At 40.7% G+C, this 25,603-nt stretch overlaps 1 protein-coding gene across 7 annotated transcripts in view; it reads left to right on the top strand.

The window, feature by feature from the left end:
* The window catches only part of mast2 (microtubule associated serine/threonine kinase 2), a 266,095-nt gene that overhangs the window by 207,514 nt on the left and 32,978 nt on the right, over window positions 1-25,603 (top strand). For all 7 annotated transcript variants that reach the window (XM_078408488.1, XM_078408489.1, XM_078408491.1 and 4 more), the window contains 5 exons: window positions 8,853-8,954; window positions 13,673-13,805; window positions 15,111-15,178; window positions 18,306-18,391; window positions 19,504-19,712. In XM_078408488.1, coding sequence (XP_078264614.1) covers window positions 8,853-8,954; window positions 13,673-13,805; window positions 15,111-15,178; window positions 18,306-18,391; window positions 19,504-19,712 — 598 coding nt within the window. The remainder of the gene's footprint in view (window positions 1-8,852; window positions 8,955-13,672; window positions 13,806-15,110; window positions 15,179-18,305; window positions 18,392-19,503; window positions 19,713-25,603) is intronic.

Genomic DNA, 25,603 nt, shown 5'->3' on the forward strand with positions numbered 1-25,603 from the left:
AAACTGTTCACTTGGTTGCAGAAGCTTGGACATGTTCACAATGCCACCCTCTTACAAATATAGCTCTGATAGAGTAAACCTATGTTGAGGCAAACTTTATTGATGCTTATGAGAAGTTTATTTCCAAATGGCAATGCGGCACTTTTTTTCATATTTAGACTCATTACTGCAAACATTGGACTCTTTTTGCAATTAATATTTGAGTTTCAGAATTAGCCTCAGATTTGCTATTTGGGTATTAAACTCAGAAAAAAAAAGGCATAGGTAAATTAGAATCACGTTTTGTGATTTAGACATGGCAATCGAGAATTTTCTACAATATCCACAATGCTTGCGATAACTGAAGATATGTTAGAATAAACATATTTGATCTATTTATTTTGAATTCTCCTGTTTTCTTCTACTTTCTAGCAGCTTACAAGTTGTACTAAATTTTAGGACTCCTAAATCCCAATTTGTCCATTGGTGTCAGAGAACATGAACTTTAAATTTCGTGATCACAATCACTGTTGTGTTCTGTAATGCATTTCTTAACAACTCTTAACTATTTTTTGTAATTATATGCCAGTTTTCTTTTATGTTTTTGCTGTCCGATTGCTTTCTCTGTTTAAATTATGGAGCATGTATCTGTGACACATGATCGAAGAAACCAGCAGCAGGAATAGGTCACAAGCTCTCTCAAGCCTAACTTACAATTCACTACAATCATCGCTGATATGCCCCAGGACATAACATCTTCAATGCAGTTCTACATAGCCCTCAATTCCCCCGTCGTTTGAATATTTATAGACCACTTCTGTAAATATCTTTACTGACATGGCCTCCATAATCCCAAGAGAATTTCAGGGATTCGCCACTCAAAAGAAATTCAACACACTTCAGTTTTAAATGAGGTCCATTTAAATCTCACCTCCCAATATCTCGGAATGGAATGGAATACTTTATTGTCACATGTGACAAGGCACAGTGAAATTCTTTGCTTGCATACATACCCAAGGTATACAAATAGCGGCCACCTACGACGTTGATCTTCTAACAATATATCTTTATTTGAGTGTCTCTTGATAGCAGAAACATCTTAACATCTACTCTCTCATGCCCTGCAGGATCTTGTATGTTTCAGTAAGATCACGTCTCTTCTAAACGCCAATGAATACAGGTCTAACCTTTTTAGTCATTTGTCATAGGACAATCCTCTCATTCCAGGAATCGGTCTTCTGGATTGCCTTCAATGCTGGTATATTCTTAAATAAGGGGAACACAACTGCACACAGTACTCCACGTCATTGCAAAGCTCTTCATATTCCATGCTTATTAACATGACCAAACCAAAAATAGCCTGTTAATTGGTAGGTGTTCTGTAAGGTATTCCTCTGCAAACACTACCCTTGCCAGCTTGATTAGTTCAATCAATATGAAGATTAGAATAACCCTTTATTGATGTTCATTTCTTGCATTCATTTGAATATTTCCCCATTTATGTTTCTTTCCTAAGATAGTGCAATACAAACTTTTAAGATGGGTTTATGATGCATGCCTCTCCCTGTTATGGCTTATTTCCATTGAAACCAATCCCAGATTATTTTCCAACAATATCATTTCAAAACAAGAGACTGCACATGCTGGAATCTGGAGAAAAAAAAACCATCTGCCTATCGCCCACACATTTAAACATGTGGGTTTCTTTTCATAAGTCATAGGAGCAGCAGTAGGCCATCCGGTCCAACAAGTCCACTCCACCATTCAATCATGGCTGATCTATCTTTCACTCTCAACCCCATTCTCCTGATTTGTCCCCACAACAATAGATACCCTTACTAATCACGAATCTTAATCTCTGCCTTAAAAATACCCAATAACGGCCTCCACAACCGTCTGTGGCAATGAATTCCACAACATCCTCTAGGTAAGGAATGATATTCAGTCTTTTGCAAGGGGTGACATAGAATCAGGAGATGTAGAATCAGTATGGAGAGAACTGAGGAATTGTAAGGGTAAAAAGACCCTAATGGAAGTTATCTACAGGCCCCCAAACAGTAGCCTGGATATAGGGTGCAAGTTGAATCAAGAGCTAAAATTGGCATGTCGCAAAGGTAATGCTGCAGTGGTTATGGAAGATTTCAACATGCAGGGAAGCTGGGAAAATCAGCTTGGTAATGGACCCCAAGAAAGGGAGTTTGTGGGGTACCTCCGAGATGGATTCTTAGAGCAGTTTGTACTGGAGCCTACCAGGGAGAAGGTAATTCTGGATTTAGTGTTGTGTAATGAACCAGATTTGATAAGGGAACTCAAGGTAAAAGAGCCATTAGGAGGTAATGATCATAATATGATCAGTTTTAATCTACAATTTGAGAGGGAGAAGGGAAAATCGGAAGTGCCAGTATTGCAGTTGAGTAAGGGGGACTATGGAGGCACGAGAGAGGAGCTGGCCAGAGTTGACTGGAAAGAGACCCTAGCGGGGAAGATGATGGAACAACAATGGCAGGTATTTCTGTGAATAATACAGAAGGTGCAGGATCAGTTCATTCCAAAGAGGAAGAAAGATTCGAAGGGGAGTAAGAGGCAACCCTGGCTCACAAAGGAAGTCAAGGACAGTATAAAAATAAAGGAGAGGAAGTATAACATTATAAAGATGGGCGGGAAGCCAGAGGATTGGGACTCTTAAAGAGCAACAGAAGATAACTAAAAAGGCAATACGGGGAGAAAAGATGAGGTACGAAGGTACGCTAATCAAGTATATAAAGGAGGATAGTAAAAGCTTATTTAGGTACGTGAAGAGGAAAAAATTGTTAAGACAAATGTGGGTCCCTTGAAGACAGAAGCAGGTGAATTTGTTATGGAGCACAAGGAAATGGCAGACGAGTTGAACAGGTACTTTGGATCTGTCTTCACTAAGGAAGACACCAACAATCTCCCAGTTGTACTAGTGGACAGAGGTCCTAGGGTAATGGAGGAACTGAAGGAAATTCACATTAGGCAGGAAATGATGTTGGGTAGACTGATGGGACTGAAGGCTGATAAATCCCCAGGGCCTGATGGTCTGCATCCCAGGGTACTTAAGGAAGTGGCTCTAGAAATCGTGGATGCATTGGTGATCATTTTCCAATGTTCTATGGATTCAGGATCAGTTCCTGTGGATTGGAGGGTAGCTTTTAAGAAAGGAGGGAGTAAGAAAACGGGAAATTCTAAACCAGCTAGCCTGACATCAGAGGTGGGGAAGATGCTGGAGTCAATTATAAAAGACGAAATTGCGGAACATTTGGATAGCAGTAATAGGATCGTTCCAAGTCAGCATGGATTTACGAAGGGGAAATCATGCTTGACTAATCTGGAATTCTTTGAGGATGTAACTAGGAAAATGGACAAGGGAGAGCCAGTGGAGGTCGTGTACCTGGACTTTCAGAAAGCCTTTGATAAGGTCCCACATAGGAGATTAGTGGGCAAGATTAGAGCACATGGTATTGGAGGTAGGGTGCTAACATGGATAGAAAATTGGTTGGCAGACAGGAAACAAAGAGTAGGGATTAACGGGTCCCTTTCAGAATAGCAGGCAGTGACTAGTGGGGTTCCGCAAGGCTCGGTGCTGGGACTGCAGCTATTTACAATATACATTAATGACTTAGATGAAAGGATTAAAAGTAACATTAGCAAATTTGTGGATGACACAAAGCTGGGTGGAAGTGTGAACTGTGAGGAGGGTGCTATGAGGATGTTGTGTGAGTGGGCAGATGCAGTTTAATGTGGATTAATGTGCGGTTTTCCACTTTGGTGGTAAGAACAGGAAGGCAGATTATTATCTGAATGGTGTCAAGTTAGGAAATGGGGAAGTACAAAGAGATCTGGGTGTCCTTGTTCATCAGTCACTTAAAGTTAGCATGCAGGTACAGCAGGCAGTGAAGAAAGCTAATGGTATGTTGGTCCTTTATGACAAGAGGAGTTGAGTATAGGAGCAAAGAGGTCCTTCTGCAGTTGTACAGGGCCCTAGTGAGACCGCACCAGGAGTACTGTGTGCAGTTTCGGTCTCCAAATTTGAGGAAGGACATTCTTGCTATTGAGGGCGTGCAGCGTAGGTTCACTAGGTTAATTCCTGGAATGGCGGGACTGTCATATGTTAAAAGACTGGAGCGACTAGGTTTGTATATGCTGGAATTTAGAAAGATGAGATGGGATCATATTGAAACATATAAGATTCTGAAGGGATTGGACACGTTAGAGGCAGGAAACATGTTCCTAATGTTGGGGGAGTCCAGAACCAGGGGTCACAGTTTAAGAATAAGGGGTAGGCCATTTAGAACGGAGATGAGGAAAATCATTTTCAATCAGAGAGTTGTAAATCTGTGGAATTCTCTGCCTCAGAAGGCAGTGGGGGCCAATTCTCTGGATGCTTTCAAGAGAGAGCTGGTCAGAGCTCTTAAAGATAGCTGAGTCAAGGAATATGGGGAGAGGGCAGGAATGGCGTACTGATTGTGAATGATCAGCCATGATCACATTGAATGGCGGTGCTGGCTCGAAGGCCGAATGGCCTACTCCTGCAACTATTGTCTATTGTCTATCCCCTCGATTTATCTTCGCTATTCCCTCTCTTATCTGGTGCCACTTTCCTATCCTCCCTCCCTTAAACTGGTTCAATTTATCATCTTCCAACCTCTATCAACCTTCCCTCTCCCCGTCCCAACCTGACTCTGTCTGGCTATTTTGTTTCCTTATCTGTTTCCATCTATCACCCAGCAACCACTGTCTCATAACCCATTCCTTCTCTCCTGAGATGCTGCCTGACCTCTGAGTTACTCCAGCATTTTGTGAATAAATAACACCTCCCTTATCCATCTGTCTCCATCTGACCATCAAACCCACCTCACCAAGTTCCACCTAACACATAGCTGCTCTTCTCTCACCCCTCACTCTCACCTCTTTATATTGGCTAGCTTCCCCCTGATGCAGGATTTTGACCTGGAACATCAACCATCCCTTTGTTTCCACAGATGCTGCTTGACCAGCAAAGTTCTTCCAATGGTTTAATTCTTGTATGTTTATCATTATTCATCATGATGCCATTACTTTCTTTGATTAACAATGTGTCACCTTTTTTTGCCAATTCCTTTGGAATATGGAATAACCTGGAATATTGAGTTCCCATTCCAGTCACCCTGCAACTATATGCCTTTGATATCTATTAAATCAAACAAATTAATTTTTATTTGTTCCATTAACTGAAATATATATTTCAAATGCTGTGAGCATTCATGTAAGGAGTCTTAAGCTGTGACATTTTCCAATTGTTACTCCAGTTTTGACTGCACATTTTACCTTTTTTTTGGACCCCTTGCCGTCATGCTTTGAGTTTCATTCATCTCCTTCACTACCACTGGGCACTGCGCTCTCATTTCATTTTGTTAAACTTTTCATGTCTTGAATCACTCAATCCCATGGCAAAACCTTCTTCTGATCCTATTTATGTTATCAGTACCCAAGTGGACCACGTCAATTGAATCTTACCACTTCGTATTCCTTTCCAGCCCAATTGAGATGCCATTACTTTGGCCACAGAGTAGGCACCAAGGCCTTTTGAAATCTATCTTGACTGTAGAGCACTATGCAGTCCCCATGATTACTACATTTTTCTTTTCTAAACCCATGTAAATAGTTCAGCTGTTCCATGGTGCTATGGACAATTTGCACATCCACTTTACAATCCCCAATTTACCCAAACTGAGCAAAAATCTAATGCCTTTGGACAAGGCTGAGCGTGGAGGCTCCCCAAGAGCTACTTTCTTCGGATCCCTCCACCTGCATTCACATTGTACTGCCCCAGAGCACTGATCAAATTTGAATTAATTAATCATCCTCCTGGAGTAGAGTGCCCAGGTAACATTCACTCTCCCTGAAGTGTCCTGCCCAATAATTCTGAGCTGCAGTTCCCGAATTGCACGTGCACAATAGGGTCTACAGATTTCCACATACTACAGCTCCAATGCATATCCTGCCCAGCTATTGGATGTTAGGGTGTAATTATTTTAATCATGCACTTGTGATTATATTTTTGTTCCCTGATTTAAATCTTTTGAGATTTAAGAGATTGGACAGAAGTACCCACCTGTCATTACCAGCTGTCCTGTGACATTAGGCTTCAGCATTGACAGCTATGAATAGGTTGGGGCCAGGTCTTGTCTTCCATGCATGTATCTCTCCACTTTCTCAGACTTCTGAGGAACCTTTGTCTCTGCATTTTCCCAGATTCCAGCTTCTCACACCAAGACTTGTACATCTTGCTAACCCCAGACTAGTGTGCGTTGATTCATATATCACAGAAACAGGCCCTTTGAACCACCATGTCCATATCAATGTCGTACAATCTATATTACTTCCTTTTATCATCATTTGGTCTTTACAATCACTTCACCACTTTAATCATGATGTTGTCTTTTAGTATTATTAGTTTAGTTTAGAGATACAGCACGGAAACAGGCCCTTCGGCTCACCGAGTCCTCACCGACCGGATACAGGCAGCATCCGTAGTCGGGATCGAACCCGGGTCTCTGGCACGGCAAGTGCTGTTAGGCAGCAACTCTACCGCTGCGCCACCATACCACCCTGTTGTATTTATTGTAATAAATAAAAACCAAAACCAAATGTTTTCATTTCAATAAGAATGTAGAGTACACCTGGGACCAATAACAATGCAGGAAGGTCATCCATGCTGAATAATTGCCTGGATGATGATGCAATTATCTGCAATATCTCTGTGCACAGAAGCTTCATCACAGATTCCCATGATATTCTCATTTGCATTTATTCAATTTAGTTTGATTTTGTCTGGCTTTAATTTATATACCAAAAAACTGAGTTGAATATGTTGGTATAAATTGATGAAAATTGAATACGACTGACTGGAATAATGAACATCAATTAGGTATCAAAACCAAGTGGTATATTTATTGTATAACCTCTGAGTAGTAGACTGTTTTTATTTTATTTCTACCGCCTGTAAATTTTTGGCAAATGGAGAGCAATTGGAACCACCTTAAACTCTTTAAGCATTTCAGAGGTTGCTGATATTTAGAAACGGTTTTTAATGTAAATTATCCCAAGTATTTCACAAATAACATTTTGACAATATCATAAAGGTAGTTCACAATGGGTTGGAGGTTGGGTGACAATAAAGAAAAGATGAGGCCATGGAGAGATTTGAAAACAGGGAAGAAAGTGTTAAAATCTATCTGTGGTCTTGCCCAGGAAACATCTGAGACCAGTGTGCCTTGGATTGTGATGGGTGAAAGGAATTTTGTCCATGTGAAGTTTTGGCAAAGGGGCATTAAAACTAGTCAGTTGTGAGGATTTTAACAGCAGATTGCTCAAGTAGGTGTGCATTACACGAGTGAAGGTATATGGGTTGTGTGACATATACATCATAAATGAGCTCACCTCAGCTCAGAGTTCAATCGCACAGAGATGACTAAATAAGGTTCAGTCTAGTATACCTTGGGAGAGGAATAGAGCTTGAGGTGTGGAGACGAAAATAAATAGTTTTATTTTCTCAATGTTTAAAGTAAAATTTAGAGAATCTCGCATTGTGTCGTTGGACAGTGTTGACGAAGTGCAGCATATGAGAAGAGGATCGAGAATCAATCTTTGGGAGGACAGAAATTCTCTACCTAGTATTAAACGATGGTGACAATTGCATCAGGATGCACAATAAAGTAAAAATATTGGAGAATGATAGTATATATTTTACGGAATCATAGGCAGCATTCTTTAAACCTTTTTTGTCAATATTATTACATTCTCAATATTATTACACGGTGGATGATACTGTGTGACTCACTTCTTGAAAACATAATATGTATCTTAAGTGATGCCACTTAAGGGAGATCGTTGTATGTCTTCAGACTTCTGACTGTACACTCATACAATAAACAATATGATGCCGTTGAAGCTTTGAAGAAGTTCAGAAATAAGATTTTGGGAGGAGTGAAGCGATAGTTATTGCATTGATTTTAAAATTATTTTACACTTAATTTTGAGCAGCATTCTGCACCAATTCTTTTCTTTGTCACTGTTTAATCTTGTTACCGTGATCTTGTACGTGTTGATTCTTGCAAGTTGCAAAATATTACTTTGTAAGTCCTAAAATATGTAAGCATTAAAATCCAACTACAGTAATATGAGGAACTATTTCAATAGAAAAGCATAACATTTTTACGAAAATTTTAATTATATTTTTCAGAGAAAAATGCTTTGTGTTTATTTTCTCTTTTTTATTGCATTGCACCCGCCTAGTTGGAGTCTCTTAAGGAGGCAGCGTGATGTAACCTGGAGGGGTGGGGGAATAGTGGGTCATTTTAATTTCATGCGCCGACGATTTACTAGTGGTGATGGATGGTTTTTCAGACACAGTATAACTTAACCTGCCTGGATAAATTGTTCAGCTGGTGGTTATGTCATTGGGATTCACAGTGTATAGGAATGACATAGGCATTCCTCAGACAAGCATGACATCAGCTTCAGATGCTAATGATTGTGTGCTGTTGCGGGCAAGGCAAAAACTGCACAGAAATGAGGTTCTAGTATGTAGTGCAGCATGTTTCAAAAGAGGTTTAAACAGCAACAAAGCAAGATGCCCAGATTATCCTTTGAGCACGACAGTATTTTGATGAGAATTTCGGAGCCACAGAAATGTGCAAGATTTTTGGCAGGCATACTATTACAAGTTGAGCCCCTTCTTTCACTAATGTTTTTGATGTGGAGGGCATTGTGCAATAATTGTGTACAATATAGAATTTCTATTGTTTCTGAAATAAGTTGTGAAGTTGCAAAATCCTGGTTTAAATATTAATCTGATTTTTATTTTATAGGCTCATGAACGGTCTGAGAGTTCAGAGGTGACGTTTGTGACCCAGCTGGTGAAGAAGCTGATGATCATTATTGCCCGGCCAGCCCGACTGCTTGAGTGTCTGGTGAGAGAAACGTTTCATGTACTCATTACCTGTATGTCCATCAATACAATATGTCCAGAATTAAGGAAACAAGGTAAATAAAAATTCAAGGCCAAGCAGATCATTATTGTTACATTTACCTGTGCAGTGTGAAAGAGTACAGGCAGAAAATGCTAGCTTAAGATAAGGTGCGAATGGGAAAGGTTTTAACTGTAAATTGCAATGAAATAACAGTGTGCTTTTAAATGTCAAGGTTCTGGGGCAGTCCCATACTTCCGACCTGTCTAGCTTCCCAGTGAATTTGTTGAAGTAGCTCTTAAATCAAGGCCACATTTGTTATGAATGGAGGTGTCACAAGACACCACAGAAATGTATGCTACATTGATTCACCTCCACCCCAATGAAGCAATTCTTATTGTGTCACAAAATAGATTTGTAGAGATGGGTGAGCAGGTGAATACAAAGTGCGTGTGCTGCGTTCAGCTGTCAGCATTTGAACCTCTTTGTAGTAGCTTACAAAGAAGAGGGCAAGAATGCAGGCAAAGTATTAATGAAGACACACAAATGTTCTGCCTAGCTGGGCTTCACCAGATATGATACATCAACATTATGATCAAGAATATTTGATGGCACATAACTGAATGTTTGGATTGAATGGCTATTTGTTACTGATGTTCTAGGAATTAGGTTGCCCTAGTCGCTGTTTATTATATTTTGGTCACTGAAGTGACAGGAGTGTGATCACCTGTCCATTTTTAATTTGTTGATTAATGATATGGATGTTGATATTTATTAAAAGTTTTATTTCAGGTTTATTCCAAAGGGTAACGGTCAATAGGTATTTTGGTAACTTCCCAACTTACGTAACAGGGCTTAACAAACTTCACTGTGCAATTATGTACTTTCCTACCTGTTTATCCTCTATAAATCACCTTGCATTTCCATGGATTGAATTCATTTGCCAGAATTCCTGATCACTCCAATCCACTAATATTTTCCTCCAGTCTACAGTTTCTTCCCTTACTACCCAACTACAAAAAAAAAGTTAGTTAATAATTAAAGATCCCAATCTAACAAGCCTATAGTTTCATGCTTTGCGTCCCTCCAATCTTGAATAGCAGCGTTACATTTGTGGTTCGGCAGTCCTCTGGGGCTCTCCAGAATCCAGGAAATGTTGTAATGTTGTTACAAAGTTTGCAGGACTTCAGTGTGGAGTCCCTGCTGGACCAGAGGAACTATTTAGAAACTAGAAAAGGATGATTAAAGATTATAAATAGTGAAAATAAGAGAATAAAGAAGTAAATAATATGAAAACTGTATGAGCTTTTACAGGTATATAATAAGGATGATAGTGACTAAAGTAAGTATTGCTCCCTAACAGGATAAGATTTGGGAATTAATAATATTAATTAGGGAAGTTACTGCAGTTCTTAATAATTACTTTGGAATGGTCTTCACAGTAAAAGACACAGAAAATGGCCAAGAAAAAGCAGACAATAGACAATAGGTGCAGGAGGAGGCCATTCTGCCCTTCGAGCCAGCACCGCCATTCAATGGGATCATGGCTGATCATTCTCAATCAGTACCCCGTTCCTGCCTTCTCCCCATACCACCTGACTCCGCTATCCTTAAGAGCTCTATCTAGCTCTCTCTTCAATGCATTCAGAGAATTGGCCTCCACTGCCTTCTGAGGTAGAGAATTCCACAGATTCACAACTCTCTGACTGAAAATGTTTTTCCTCATCTCAGTTCTAAATGGCCTACCCCTTATTCTTAAACTGTGGCCCCTTGTTCTGGACTCCCCCAACATTGGGAACATGTTTCTTGCCTCTAACGTGTCCAACCCCTTAATAATCCTATATGTTTCGATAAGATCTCCTCTCATCCTTCTAAATTCCAGTGTATACAAGCCTAGTCGCTCCAGTCTTTCAACATATGACAGTCCCGCCATTCTGGGAATTAACCTAGTAAACCTACGCTGCACGCCCTCAATAGCAAGAATATCCTTCCTCAAATTTGGAGACCAAAACTGCACACAGTACTCCAGGTGAGGTCTCACTAGGGCCCTGTACAACTGCAGAAGGACCTCTTTGCTCCTATACTCAACTCCTCTTGTTATGAAGGCCAACATTCCATTGGCTTTCTTCACTGCCTGCTGTACCTGCATGCTTCCTTTCAGTGACTGATGTGTGTGTGTGTGTGGGGGGTATCAATTCTATTCCAACAAAATGCTGGAGTAACTTAGCGGGTTATATATATATATATATATATCGCACAACTATATATATATCGCACAACACACGTTGATTTTTAAAAGCACTACTAGTGAAGAGGGCCCGTTGGGCCCATTCCCACCCCCCCCATTCTCTCCTCCCCAACCCCAATCTTACTCTCGCCACACCCCCCCTTTCCCCACGACCTCCCCTTTTCCCAGTACCCCTATTTCCCCCACCACCAAGCCCCCTCCGGACAACCCCTGTTGTCCCCCTCCCCAGTCCCCATTCTCAGACCCCGCCACCATTCTCTCCCCCGTTGGGCCCATTCCCACACCCCCCATTCTCTCCTCCCCCAACCCCAATCTTACTCTCCCCACACCCCCCCCTTTCCCCACGACCTCCCCTTTTCCCAGTACCCCTATTTCCCCCACCACCAAGCCCCCTCCGGACGACCCCTGTTGTCCCCCTCCCCAGTCCCCATTCTCCCCATTCTCTCCTCCCCAACCCCAATCTTACTCTCCCCACACCCCCCCTTTCCCCACGACCTCCCCTTTTCCCAGTACCCCTATTTCCCCCACCACCAAGCCCCCTCCGGACGACCCCTGTTTTCCCCCTCCCCAGTCCCCATTCTCAGACCCCGCCACCATTCTCTCTCCCCCAGACACACTCTTACTATCCCCCACCCCCCCTTTCCCCAGCACACCTCTTTCCCCTACTCTCTCTTGCCCCCAGCACCAACAGGTCTGGGGGGGGGGGGGGGGCGGGGAGCGCATCAGTGAAAGGTCCGGGGGGGGGGGGGGGGGGGCGATAGCGGGGAGAGGGTCTCCCGGGTGTGGGAGAGAGGAGAGAAGCAAGGCGAGAGGGGAGCCCATACGCACAGACGCACCACGCTGAAAGCCTTCAATAAATCAGTAGGAGGGGGGTTGGGCGAGCTCTTCTCACATGGGCATTTTGACGTCACACGCTGAAGGCCATGGACAAAACCTCTGTAACTTAACAAATACACGACCAAATCAAATAAAAATATCATTTTCCAGCAGCGTTCAGCGTCGTGGCGCTACGGTTCACCGTTTTTACCGAAATCAGTCGAAATAACTGAGAGAATTTTTTTTTGGACTTTTAAACCTCTAACTTAAAAAATATACGACTGATTTAAATAAAAAAATAATTTTCGGCAAGCGTCCAGCGGTGTGATTAGGTGGTGCAAAAATTGTGGCGCTACGTTTCACCGTTTTGCCGAAATCAGCTGAAATCACTGTTACAAACATATATACTCTTCTGAGTTTTAGTATATTAAGATTCTAATAAGCCACCTTAATACAAAAAAGATGCACCAGACACACAGACAATTAAGGCGGTTATAGGGAAGGAGGAACCTCCTGCCAGTCAAAAAAAATAATGGGACTTGTATTGGAATATAATAGAAAAATAAGTGGTCCCAGTGAAACTAGTGGGACTTGATGCTGACGTTCATAAACCAGATGGCTGCCCTCGTAGGGTCTTGTAGAATACCGAGATAAGTTTTTTAAAACCTTGTTATTTCAACAGGAGCAAATGATTTTTAACATTTAGTTTTGAGAAAAACTTTTTTTTCTTGAAAGTACTTATTTATAATTTTTCCTTGAATGTACTCCTCAGTCTTTTCATAGAAATAGCAAGCTGATCGTTATGGTGTATCCTTTTTGTATTAAGGTGGCTTATTAGAATAGTGCTTTTAAAAATCAACGTGTGTTGTGAGATATATATATATATATATATAACCCACTAAGTTACTCCAGCATTTTGTTGGGATGGAATTGATGAGACACACACACGCACACGCACACGCACACACGATGAATGGAGATCAACAAACTGATGAGAAATCTTGCAGATTCAGGCAAGAATTTAAGAATTCTGGATCACAGTGATGATAAATAGAAAGGTTACTTGTTTCTGCAATGGTTATTAGCTCCTGGGGGTGATTTGAACATATTAACACCAAAAGGTATGACATTGTTAGCATGCATAAATTCTCCAATCTCTCCTCACAACTGAACTGCTGCACCCTGGCCAAGATTCTGGTAAATCTCCTGTGCACCCTCTTCAATGCTAACATATTCTTCCCATAGCATCGTGCCCAGAACTGCACTCAGTACTCAGGCTGAGGTCTGACCAAACTTTTAGACTGTCGTAGCAGAACCATTTCTCCTTTCCCTGTCAACATGTATATTTTTTGGACAAAGATCAATTTAAACTGTGTTTCTAGACATGTTTTATTCCTTGAGCACTCAATATTTTAAGTGGGAATTGTTCCAAATTGTTTTAAGTTTATGGCTTGTTTACTTGAAATAAAATGTGTTTATTTCCATTCCACCATGCACTGTATCAAATGGAATGATGTATCAAATGCTATTTAAGTTTCAGTGTTCAGAAAAGTTTGTGAAGAAGCAGAAAACTGAGAAGAGGAAGCAGAAGGTGCTGACATAACTTTGTATTTTCTTGTTTACTCCCAACTAAAACATGCTGCTTTTGATTTTGCAGGAGTTTGATCCTGAAGAATTTTATCATTTATTGGAAGCAGCTGAAGGCCATGCCAAAGAAGGACAAGGAATCAAATGTGATATTCCCCGCTACATCATCAGTCAACTGGGGCTCACCAGGGATCCCTTGGAGGGTAAGTGAATGTTAATGAAAAGGGCAGTAGTACTTGCCCAATGCTAGCGAATTCTTATATTACTTATGCAAGTAATGAATGTGGACCTCTGAGTTTAAATATTTTTAGGGCTGAAAATGTTAAATAGCAATGATTGAATTAAAAGCACAGGAACATCGGGATAGATGAGGTTTAATTGATTAAAAGAAACAACATGGAAACGGGCCCTTGGGCCCACCAGGTCCATGTCGACCATCGATCACCCATTCACACTATTTCTATGTTATTCCACTTTCACATCCACTCCCTGCACGCTAAGGGTAATTTACAGAGGCCAACTACCCAAAATAAAAGGCGTCTTTTTGGGCATGGGAGGAAACCTATGTGGTGTCGGGGAGAACATGCAAACTCCACACGGACAGCACCTGAGGTCAGGATCGAACCCAGTTCTTTGGCAATGTGCGTTAGCATCTCTACCAACTGTGCCACTGTGACTAATGGTTGTTTCATTCCTTTAGTTACTTCAGCGATTCAGTGTAAACATGGATGGTCTGTGACTAAATTCCATAAATTCACTACACTCTTTTCATGTCTGATAATATTGTCCCTAGTGGGTGTAGGATAGTGTTAATGTACGGGGATCGCTGGGCGGCACGGACTTGGTGGGCCGAAAAGGCCTGTTTCCGGCTGTATATATATGATATATGATATGAATATGTCCATCTTAGATTTTCAATTAAAAATTGCCGTTAGCATCATTTGACTTTTGCTGACGAGAATTCCAAATTTCCACTGTCTTGATGAAAGGCTTGGCTCTAATTTTAAAGCCTTGCCCCCTTGTTGTGGATTTCTACAACAACCAGAGAAACTGTATCTCTGTCTTCATGATTCCTGATTAATCTACTAATGATGGCAATTCATAGTTCTGTACCATATTCCCAAGATTTCATGAATGAGGTTGGGGCTTCAGTTGTATATGGTATTGTCCAGTAAAGTACATGGAACAGCATAGGAACAGGCCCTTTGGCCCACTATGTCTGTGCAAACATGATGCCAAATTACAATCCATATTCTTCCATAAAGTAGGTTTCAGATGTGATAATGTGAATAATGGTGTAAAACTTGGGAAATTCTTTCCGAAAATACATATTGTTCATTTATGCGGCAGGTTGCCAGCCACAAATCAGGGTTCATTCCAAAATCAATTGTAATTAATTTATTGTTGTACATTTGCCAATGGCATCTTGGGGTTTGATAAGTGCCAGTTGTACCCTGCCTTTCTTTTCATGAAACAATAGCTATTTTGCATGCTTCTATTTCAACCAGAAATGGCCCAGTTAACCAGCTTTGACAGTGGCAGTACAGAACTCCCAGAAAATGAAGATTCTTCAGATGTGAGTATTGTTGGTCAAAAGTAAAACATTCAAATAAAAGGTACAGACAGCAAACTATTTCATCAATTTAAATGGACATGGCTAATAGCATGTTGTGTAAACCTTTATGACAGTATGTCCATTACTGTAAAATGTGTTGAGGAACATGGATGTTTGAAGGAAATTATACTTTTCTCTTTGTATATAATAACAACTTCTCTTTAAATTTAACTTATATCATAGTAAAGTGTCTTAGTAGAGCATACTCAACCAAGGATCCGCGACAAAAGTGTAGAACTCAAAGTGAGATGATCAAGAGGGTAAAATTGAATGGGAACAGAGAGCTTGGAAAATTGTGAGCCATGTTAGGTTATAGATATAGGAAGCAGTGAGGGCTTGAATGAAAGCAATGATGTGAATTATATTATTGAGGAAATCCATGTACAGCTCAAGGACAATGAATGAACAAAACTTAAGCTGGTTATAATTTGGGCTGTTTTAAATGAGCACATTTTTACAGTGTATTATTGGCTATCCAGGATTGTACTGGAATAGTTAAGACTTGAGGTCTCTCATAATCGCGTCAGTAGCAGATTCATTGGAATGGGTTAGGGGTTAATTAGACAACCTTCCTGGGGTGAAAATTATCATAGGACTAGTATGTAGTTGGATGCTTCTCTTCAAGTTAGCTATGTTACCAAGGAGAGAAACAGCATCAATGACAAGAGAGCTGAGATTACGGTAGGAGCAGAAGATGGTGACTGATTTTTGCAGTATTTAGTCATAGCTAATTTCTGCTTCTCGAACACTGGGTATCAGACTAGCAATCTGACATTTTAGGGGCAGAAGAGGAGCTGAGAGATGTTAGTGAGGTAGAAGTGGGTATTATCGACAAATCACTGCATTTTCAGATGATCTCATCAAGGAGTAGAATGTTGCAAAGTTTAGGACCAAAATTGATCATTTGGTCCAGCATTAGGCACAGTGTAGGATGAGGAAGACAAGCCCAGTACATGACAGTGAACTGTGAGGAGGATGCAGGGTGATTTGGACAGGTTGGGTGAGTGGGCAGATGACTGGCAGATGCAGTTTAAACGTGAAGTTATCCATTTTGGTGGCAAGAACAGGAAGGCAGATTATTATCTGAATGGTGTCCAGTTAGGAAAAGGGGAAGTACAATGAGATCTGGGTGTCCTTGTTCATCAGTCACTGAAAGTAAGCATGCAGGTATAGCAGGCAGTGAAGAAAGCTAATGGCATGTTGGCCTTCATAACAAGAGGAGTTGAGTATAGGAGCAAAGAGGTCCTTCTGCAGTTGTACAGGGCCCTAGTGAGACCACACCTAGAGTATTGTGTGCGGTTTTGGTCTCCAAATCTGAGGAAGGACATTCTTTCTATTGAGGGAGTGCAGCGTAGGTTCACGAGATTAATTCCCAAGATGGCGGGACTGTCATATAATGAAAGAATGGAGCGACTGGGCTTGTATACACTGGAGTTTAGAAGAATGAGCGGGTATCTTATTGAAACATATAAGTATTAAGGGATTGGACACTCTAGAGGCAGGAAACATGTTCCTGATGTTGGGGGAGTCCAGAACCAGGGGCCACAGTTTAAGAGTAAGGGGTAGGCTATTTAGAACGGAGATGAGGAAGAACTTTTTCACCCAGAGAGTTGTGAATCTATGGAATTCTCTGCCTCAGAAGGTATTGGAGGCCTTTCAGCATGCTTTCAAGAGAGAGTTAGATAGAGCTCTTAAAGATAGCGGAGTCAATGGGTATGGGGAGAGGTCAGGAACGGGGTATTGATTGTGGATGATCAGCCATGATCACAGTGAATGGCAGTGCTGGCACGAAGGGCCGAATGGCCTACTCCTGCACCTATTGTCGATTGGTATTCTCTGGCTGTTACACTGTTACGAATCAAACTAGGTGACTGCAGTGTTTTCCAGCTGGAGTGACATTACTAAACATGGTCGAGGTAATTGTGTTAAAGGCTGCAGCCAACATAAGAAGGATAGTAAGGTACAGTTTTCCACCTTGCATTTATCTAGGAACTAATTGGTAACTTGAGTAAAATAACATTTCTGCAATGTGGAAACTATGATGGATAGTAGAGAAGTTCAAACGTGGTAAAATGGACATGTATATCGGAGGACAGTGACGGATAGGGCAGATAGAAAAGAAGATTGGAAACGGAGGTATCTTTTGCAAGGAGGAATAGGGATCAAAAGGTTTTTTGTACATTTAAAGGGAAAGAACACTAACAATAGAGAGAACAATTAATATCAACAAAAAAACAAATGGTTCAAGAAGAGTGTGAGTGCCCGTATGAAGTGAATATGATTGAGGGAGAAGGTAGAAGGTTTCATAGACATGGTAATTTTGGGAATTAATTGATGAGAGATGGCATGGAACAATGCATATTGAGGGCTAAAATGAGTGAAATCCTTTGATATAATTTCACCACTTGGGTAAAGGAATGGAGGAGAATCTCAGAGACAAATAAATGGATAATCTTCATTTAAGTAAAATAAGATTATATGTGCCTTTTGCACTATTGGTCGTAAGGATGGTGAAGGCAGGGGGAGTGGGGTTTAAGAGGTTGCTTTGCAAGAAGTAAGTAAGGAAGCCTGAATCATTCTGGAATGGCAAGCAGACTCGAAAGGTAGGGCTGGGCCTGATTATGTTTTGTGATCCAGCCATATCAGAGGTTAAATGGCTTTGCCAGTTGTTAACATCAACATTAAAATACATGTCCCTTGTGTTTCAGGGAAATTGGCTATTATTCAGTTACATTCAATTGTGGTGCAGGTTACATTCATGTTATCCAATTTGTGACATCAGCGATATAGTGTTTTCAGTTGAGAAGAATTATACATACTGCAAGAGAAGTGATGACATTTTCAGAATTGTTAAAACTCTCAATAATGAATTCTTTATCTCTCAAAAATACTCTTCAGTTTAAGCTTTTGAAGTTGTTACTTTGTCTTTGTCTTAATAGCCTCAAACATTATTTGTAGGATAAAGGGTATTTTGTGTTTAATCAAAAATTCTACACATTTATTTTAAGAATGCAATAATGGATACAATGCACAAATTTACCTGCTGCCAGAATATCAGGTTTATTTCTTCAATTTTGATTACTTTCAGGGTCGTGGTGCGACATTTAGCACAAAGAAAACCCCGTGTGAGGAAGACTTCGAAAACCTAAAGCTGATTAGCAATGGAGCCTATGGGTAAAGGTTTTTATTGTTAAACAGAGAACCTAGTGATCACACTCTCCCTTTTCATTGTTTCTAAAATAACGACTTTTTTCTTGGTTGGTGAGTACTTATGAGATTGTTTGTGGGCTACAACTTGGACAGTAAGGCAGTGAAAGCAATGCAGATAAAGTGAAACAATCAATGAAGATTCTCCTTTGTTCTTCCCAGTGACAGCAACTTCAAAAATATGAATGTAAGTAACAAAAAACAAAGGAGAATGTAAACAGCACTCAAGACTTTGAGCTATCCTCTATTTATAGCCTGGAATTCCCTTGAGGACTTGGAGGCCAGAGGTCGGAACAGTAAATTTGTCCATTCTTATTATTCTCCAAATATGGAAATTAAAATTTAATTTGGGTTGTAAAGAAAACACATGGTCCACTGTTCAATGAGGATATATTAAATCAAACATCTCAAAGATTTCAGTTGCACCAGAAAAATGATTTTTTCCACAAAACCTAAACTCTTGTTGTCTTTTGAAGATGGTCTCCATCAGGTATAGCTGGTGGAAGCTAATTTACGAGGCTTAAAACTTGGTACGGTAGCCGTTATTAGGGAGCATGATGCAATTGGAGGTGGAATTGATAAACATATGATTAAAGATAAAGGATATGTTGCCTTATTAAACACATAATGGCGTCAAAATTCAGCAAAATGTTCGACATTATATTTGATTTGTGCTTAGATGAATGTGTTTTGGGATGCACTTACGTGGGATGTTCCAGGCCAGTTGTTATTGTTTCAGCCAAAGAACCAGAACTGGTAAATAAATGTATGCCATCACTATTTCTAACATGCTGCTTACTCAAGATTACTTATGCAGATAGTCAGTCACCATTGTGTGGTCAATAGTTAACCCTGTAGAAATATATAATTATTTGAGTTAGCATTTTTCCACTTATACAATGAAAGTGTTATTCATTGAGTTACCTGATTCATCTGCCATTTGCTTAGTCACAAGCTAACCTCCTAAGAACGTTGCCATTTTGCTAATATTCTTTTGCTGACTGATGTTGCTTCTGATAATAGAATTTTGCTGTTATCACAGTGGTAAGTAATTGGTACAATGTGTGCTTATCTTACAGAGCAGTCCATCTTGTGAAACATAAGGAAACACGGCAGAGGTTTGCTATGAAGAAAATTAACAAGCAGAATCTCATTCTAAGGAACCAAATCCAGCAAGCATTTGTTGAAAGAGATATCTTGACCTTTGCTGAGAATCCTTTTGTTGTGAGCATGTTCTGCTCTTTTGAGACAAAACGGCATCTGTGTATGGTGATTGAATACGTAGAAGGTAAGTTACTTAATTGATGTGAGGTTAAGTGAATTTAAAAAAAACTTCATTCTGTTGTCATAACATTATACTGTTGTGTCATTTCTGTTCTCTTATTAACTGCAATAGGCTTTTGGAGTCATGGAGCACAGAAACTGTCCCTTCAACCCACCTTGCCAGGCTGCAAAGATCTCATTTTACCCTGAGATCATAAATCATTTTACCTTGACATCATTTACCCAGAGTTCATAAATGCCCAAAGTTCAACACAATTTAACTGAGTTCCCCTTGTTGCAATAGAGAAGACAACGGCTTAGATTGTGAATCACTGACAGTTATTTTGCAATTTCACTTCAATCCACACAGTAATGGAAATTTTGAATTGCATGTCAGATTTACCTTAATAACAAGCATTTTCCATTATAATTTGATAATTCGGGCATTGGTGCCATGAATTTCATTTAACATCTAACTGGGATGAATAGAGATAAATTATGGTTTGATGAGGTAACCATATCTTCATTGCTGCTTTGATGTTCATTGACTTATCCTGTTGACCTAATTTGTGGAGTTATACACTTATTCAGTGTTCCAACTCAAATGTCGTCAATGAGTCTCCCAAGCAACATGATCTTAATTATTTGTAAATCATTGGACAGTTTGAGCATTTTAAGTAAAAAAGAATTTGGCTGGATGAAGTGATCCATTGTTACTCTGATCTTCCTATACTGCTCATGAAATTAAACAATGTTATTTCTCATTGGACACGCTCTGTAAATTCATTACTCTTGCGTCATCTTGAGTCACTTAGTACCTGCTATGCACTGTAGGAGTTTGCTTGTGTCCAAATTGTTTACAGTCTAATGACTGATCATATTGTTGTATTCACAAGCAAGTTTCCATGAAACCTTGTAACTACTTACAAAATATATCCTTTGCTAATGACAAATGGAAATGCAGAAAACAAGAATTTGTGGCTTTCAAGTGTTTCCGCAAGTTCTAAAACTCAACAAAGATTGGCTTCTTTGATTCAAGATAGATTGGTATGCAAACTTACATAATTGACCTTTTCCAATAAGGACATATGAAGGACATCTATCTATATACTAAAACTCTTGTTTGTTTGTTTGTTCCTGAACTACACCCAAAACGGTACACGATAGCGCGACAGTTTTAGGCCCACCTTACTCACCGTCATCCCTTTGGTGCTAATGGAAAAAGTTTCATTGACTTAAGTGTTATATTTTTTAAGTTATTCACATTTTAAAGTTTAAATCTATCTAGGGAGGGAGGGAGCAGGGGAGAGGGGGGGGAAGAGGGAGGATAAGGGGGGTGGAGGGGGGAGGAGAGGAGAGGGTGCTGCACCAATGCAGGAGAGGTTTGAGCCCAACGGGTCCACTTGGTCTAGTTTGCACTATTATTCCAGGACATTGGCCCCTCTTTATCCTTACAAATACTCCTAATTTGGATTTTTTTGAAGATCTGTCAAAACCACTCTGGATTGCTATTTATATATTTTTAGATCCATATCTTTACTTTAGCTTGTAATCTGAAGTGAAATACCCATGGAATCGCAAATTATATTACTTTTGAGGCTACCGAGTATTAAAGTTTAAAGGTATATTTAGTTATCGTTAAACTTCATTGTTGATCAGCGTGGTGAAAAGCTGGCTAATCTCTTGTAGGAGTTGACTGGGTTCACTTCAAATGTTTGAAAGTATTAAAGAATAATTTTGGAGTTGTCATCCTACAAGAAGATGATTCTCCTCATCTCTGTCACAAAGAGCAGCCACATGTTCTACAACTATCCTCTCTAGTTCTAGTTATCCTCGCTCTAGAAACTTCCTCTCAGTATTTCCTGTGTCAATATCACTCAGAAACGTGTTTGTTTCAATTAGATCAACTCTTTTTTTCTTAACTTAAGTATTTATATGGAGCCAAGGTGCTCGTACTTTGCAATGAAGGCCAAAGTTAAGATTTCCTTCCTGTTTATCCGTTGTACCTGCATGTACCTCTTTGTGTTTCATGTACACTGACCTCCAGATTTTTTGTATCGCATCATTTTATAGTTTCACTGCATTTGTACAGTAAAACTCTTGTTATCACGGACCTCTTTATAATGGATTTCAGTCACAATGGACTGTCTCTTTAGAACACAGGCTGCTGGTTACATTGAGGAGGGCATTAAAATTCACAAGCAATTTCATTGATCGACACTCTATTCAACGAAATATTACAAACAGCCTTTAGAATTCTTAACTTGTAACAAAAATAATTTTTTAGTAAAAAAGAACTTTGTACACTCAGCAGGTTAGGCAAGTTTGAGTCATTGGAAGGAGAAACAGAATTAATATTTAAGGTCGATGTCCTTCCGCCCTGAGCAGGCAGTTGGTCGTGGGAATCTCACTTAGAGCGGGACTGGGTTTTCTCACCTCATCACACCACCACTCCAAAGCCCCAGACCTCCCATTTTGCTCTTAATCTCTGAGTGCGGGTACCAGCAGCAAGGGCAGTGGTTAATGCTGTCCTCTAGTTGCACTGGACAAGGTGGTGCCGGGCAGTCTTCTTGGGCTGTTGTGCTCCATGTGGTGAAGGAGGTCCTACTGGGCTCTCAGTGATGGGCATCAGGATCCTGACCTGGTGTTCGGGCAGCGATATCAAGGGGGGAAAACTCTTACTTAGTTATGGTGGACATTTGGCAATAATGGACACCATCCCTCCACCCCCGCCTATGGTCCGCAAGGGTTGACAGTATAATAATCTACTTTTTCCTTCCGAAGTGGATAATCTCTCAGTTTCTAACTTTATGCGACATCTGCCAATTTTTCGTCTATACACCTAACCTGTCTTCAGTGCATTCAGAAAGTATTTGGACCCCTTCACCTTTCCCACATTTTGTTACGTTACAGCCTTATTTTAAAATGGATGAAATTCTTTTTTTTTATCATCAATCTACACACCATAATAAAAAAGCGAAAACATGTTTAGAAATTTTTGCAAAATAATTAAAAAGAAATAAATGAAATATCACATTTACTTAAGTATTCAGATCCTTTACGCAGTACTTTGTTGAGGCACCTTTGGCAGCGATTACAGCTTCGTCTTCTTGGGTATGACGCTAGACACTTGGCACACCTGTATTTGGGTAATTTCTCCCATTCTTCTCTGCAGATCCTCTCAAGCTCTGTCAGGTTGGATGGGGAGCGTCGATGCACAGCTATTTTCAGGTCCCTCCAGAGATGTTCGATCGGGTTCAAGTCCGGGCTCTGGCTGGGCCACTCGAGGACATTCACAGACTTCCCACGAAGCCACTCCTACGTTGTCTTGGCTGTGTGCTTAGGGTCGTTGTCCTGTTGGAAGGTGAAACTCCACCTCAGTCTGAGGTCCAGAACGCTCTGGAACAGGTTTTCATCAAGGATCTCGCTGTACTTCGCTCTGTTTATCTTTCCCTCGATCCTGACTAGTCTCCCAGCTCCTGCCGCTGAAAAACATCCCCACAGCATGATGCTGCCACCACCATGCTTCACCCTAGGTATGGTATTGGCCAGGTGATGAGACGTGACGCTTGGCATTCAGGCCAAAGAGTTCAATCTTGGTTTCATCAGATCAGAGAATCTTGTTTCTCGTGGTCTGAGAGTCCTTTCGGTGCCTTTTGGGAAACTCCAAGAGGGCTGTCATGTGCCTTTTACTGAGGAGTGGCTTCCGTCTGGCCACTCTACCATAAAGGCTTTATTGGTGGAGTGCTGCAGATATTGTCCTTCTGGAAGGTTCTCCCATCATCACAGAGGAACTCTGGAGCTCTGTCCGAGTGACCATCAGGTTCTTGGTCACCTCTCTGACCAAGGCCCTTCTCCCCCGATTCCACAGTTTGGCCAGGCGGCCAGCTTTATGAAGAGTCCTGGTCGTTCCAAAGTTCTTCCATTTAAGAATGACGGAGGCCACTGTGCTCTTCGGGACCTGCAATGCTGCAGAAATTGTTTTATACCACTGGTGGACTCCAATCAAGTTGTAGAAACAGTTCAAGGATAATGAATGGAAACAGGATGAACTTAAGCTCAATTTTGAGTGGCATAGCGAAAGGTCTGAATACTTATGTAAATGTGATATTTCAGTTATTTCGTTTTAATTACTTTGCAAAAATTTCTAAACACATGTTTTCGCTTCTTCATTCTGGGGTATTGTGTGTAGATTGATGATTTAAAAAAAAGAATTTAATCCATTTTTAAAATAAGGCTGTAACGTAACAAAATGTGGAAAAAGTGAAGTGGTCTGAATACTTCTGAATGCACTGTATATCTTTACTATTTGTGTCCTCCACACAATTTACTTTATATCACCACAACACTTATCTGAATTGCACTCAACATCTTCATCTGGTTATTAATATAAATTGTATGTATTGATACCTCTGTTTCTGCACCAGTTACTCAATGCCAATATGAAAACCAACTTTTATCGTGTCTTTGTGTTCTTTGTTAGTTAGCTACCACTCTATCCATCTCAATATGACACCATAAATCACTCCATTCTCCTCACCCGACTTGAAACCTCCCTTAACATCACCGGCACAGCCCTATCCTGGTTCAAATCTTACCTCTCTGACAGACACCAGTTCATCTCCATTAACAACTGTAAATCCCCCACCGCTCCTCTCCCCCAAGGTGTCCCCCAAGGCTCAGTCCTTGGCCCCCTCCTCTTCATCCTCTACCTGTTCCCCCTTGGTCAATTAATCCGCCGTCATGGTCTCAACTTCCACTGCTTCGCCGATGATATCCAGCTCCTCATCTCCACCAAGTCAATCTCCCCCACCACACACTCTACACTGACAAACTGCATCACTGAAATAAAATCTTGGCTTCAATCAAACTTCCTCAAACTCAATTGCAACAAATCTGAAATCATCATCATTGGTCCAAAAACGCTCACCAAATCCACCCAAAACTTCATCCTCAACATTGATGGTCTCCCAGTATCCACCTCACCTCACATCCGGAATCTTGGAATCATCCTTGATCAAACCCTCTCCTTCGACAAACACATCAAACACATCACAAAGACAGCCTTTTTCCACCTCAAAAACATTGCCCGTCTCCGTCCATCCCTCTCCTCCACAGCTGCAGAAACCCTCATCCACGCCTTCATCACCTCCCGTCTGGACTACTGCAACAGCCTCCTCTATGGCGCACCCTCAAAAATCATCAATAAACTTCAATACATTCAAAACTCCGCTGCCCGTCTACTCACACACACCTCGATCCGTGACCATATCACCCCCGTCCTTTATAAACTCCACTGGCTCCCCATCCCCCAGAGAATCCAGTACAAAATCCTCCTCATAACATACAAAGCCCTCCATAACCTGGCCCCATCCTACCTGACCGACCTCCTCCACAGGCACACTCCCACCTGCCGCTGCCAATCTCCTATCCCCCCACATCCGGACCAAACTCAGATCCTGGGGGGACAGGGCTTTCTCCATCGCTGCTCCCACCCTATGGAACTCACTACCCCAAACCGTTAGAGACTCCTCCACACTCACCACATTCAAAACATCACTGAAGTCTCACCTGTTCAGTACTGCCTTCAACCACTGAAGGTCACCTCACCTTCTGTCTCCTTTCTCTGTTCATTTATTTATTTACTTATTTATCTATTTATTAATTTCCCTATGTTCTCAAAATCTCTGTAAAGCGTCTTTGAGTATATGAAAAGCGCTATATAAATAAAATGCATTATTATTATTATTATTATAATATATAACCCTCACTCTCATATGCTTATATCATGTACAGTAACCTTTCCTGTGGCACTTTTTTGAACGTCTGCTGGAAATTGAAACACACCATACCTACTGGTCCTGCTTTATGGCTACATCTTTGTATTAAAAGTTGTAGCAGATTTAGAAAATACAA

This window comes from Rhinoraja longicauda, chromosome 11 (genome assembly GCF_053455715.1).
Source record: "Rhinoraja longicauda isolate Sanriku21f chromosome 11, sRhiLon1.1, whole genome shotgun sequence".
In the NCBI taxonomy this organism is placed as follows: Eukaryota; Metazoa; Chordata; class Chondrichthyes; order Rajiformes; family Arhynchobatidae; genus Rhinoraja; species Rhinoraja longicauda.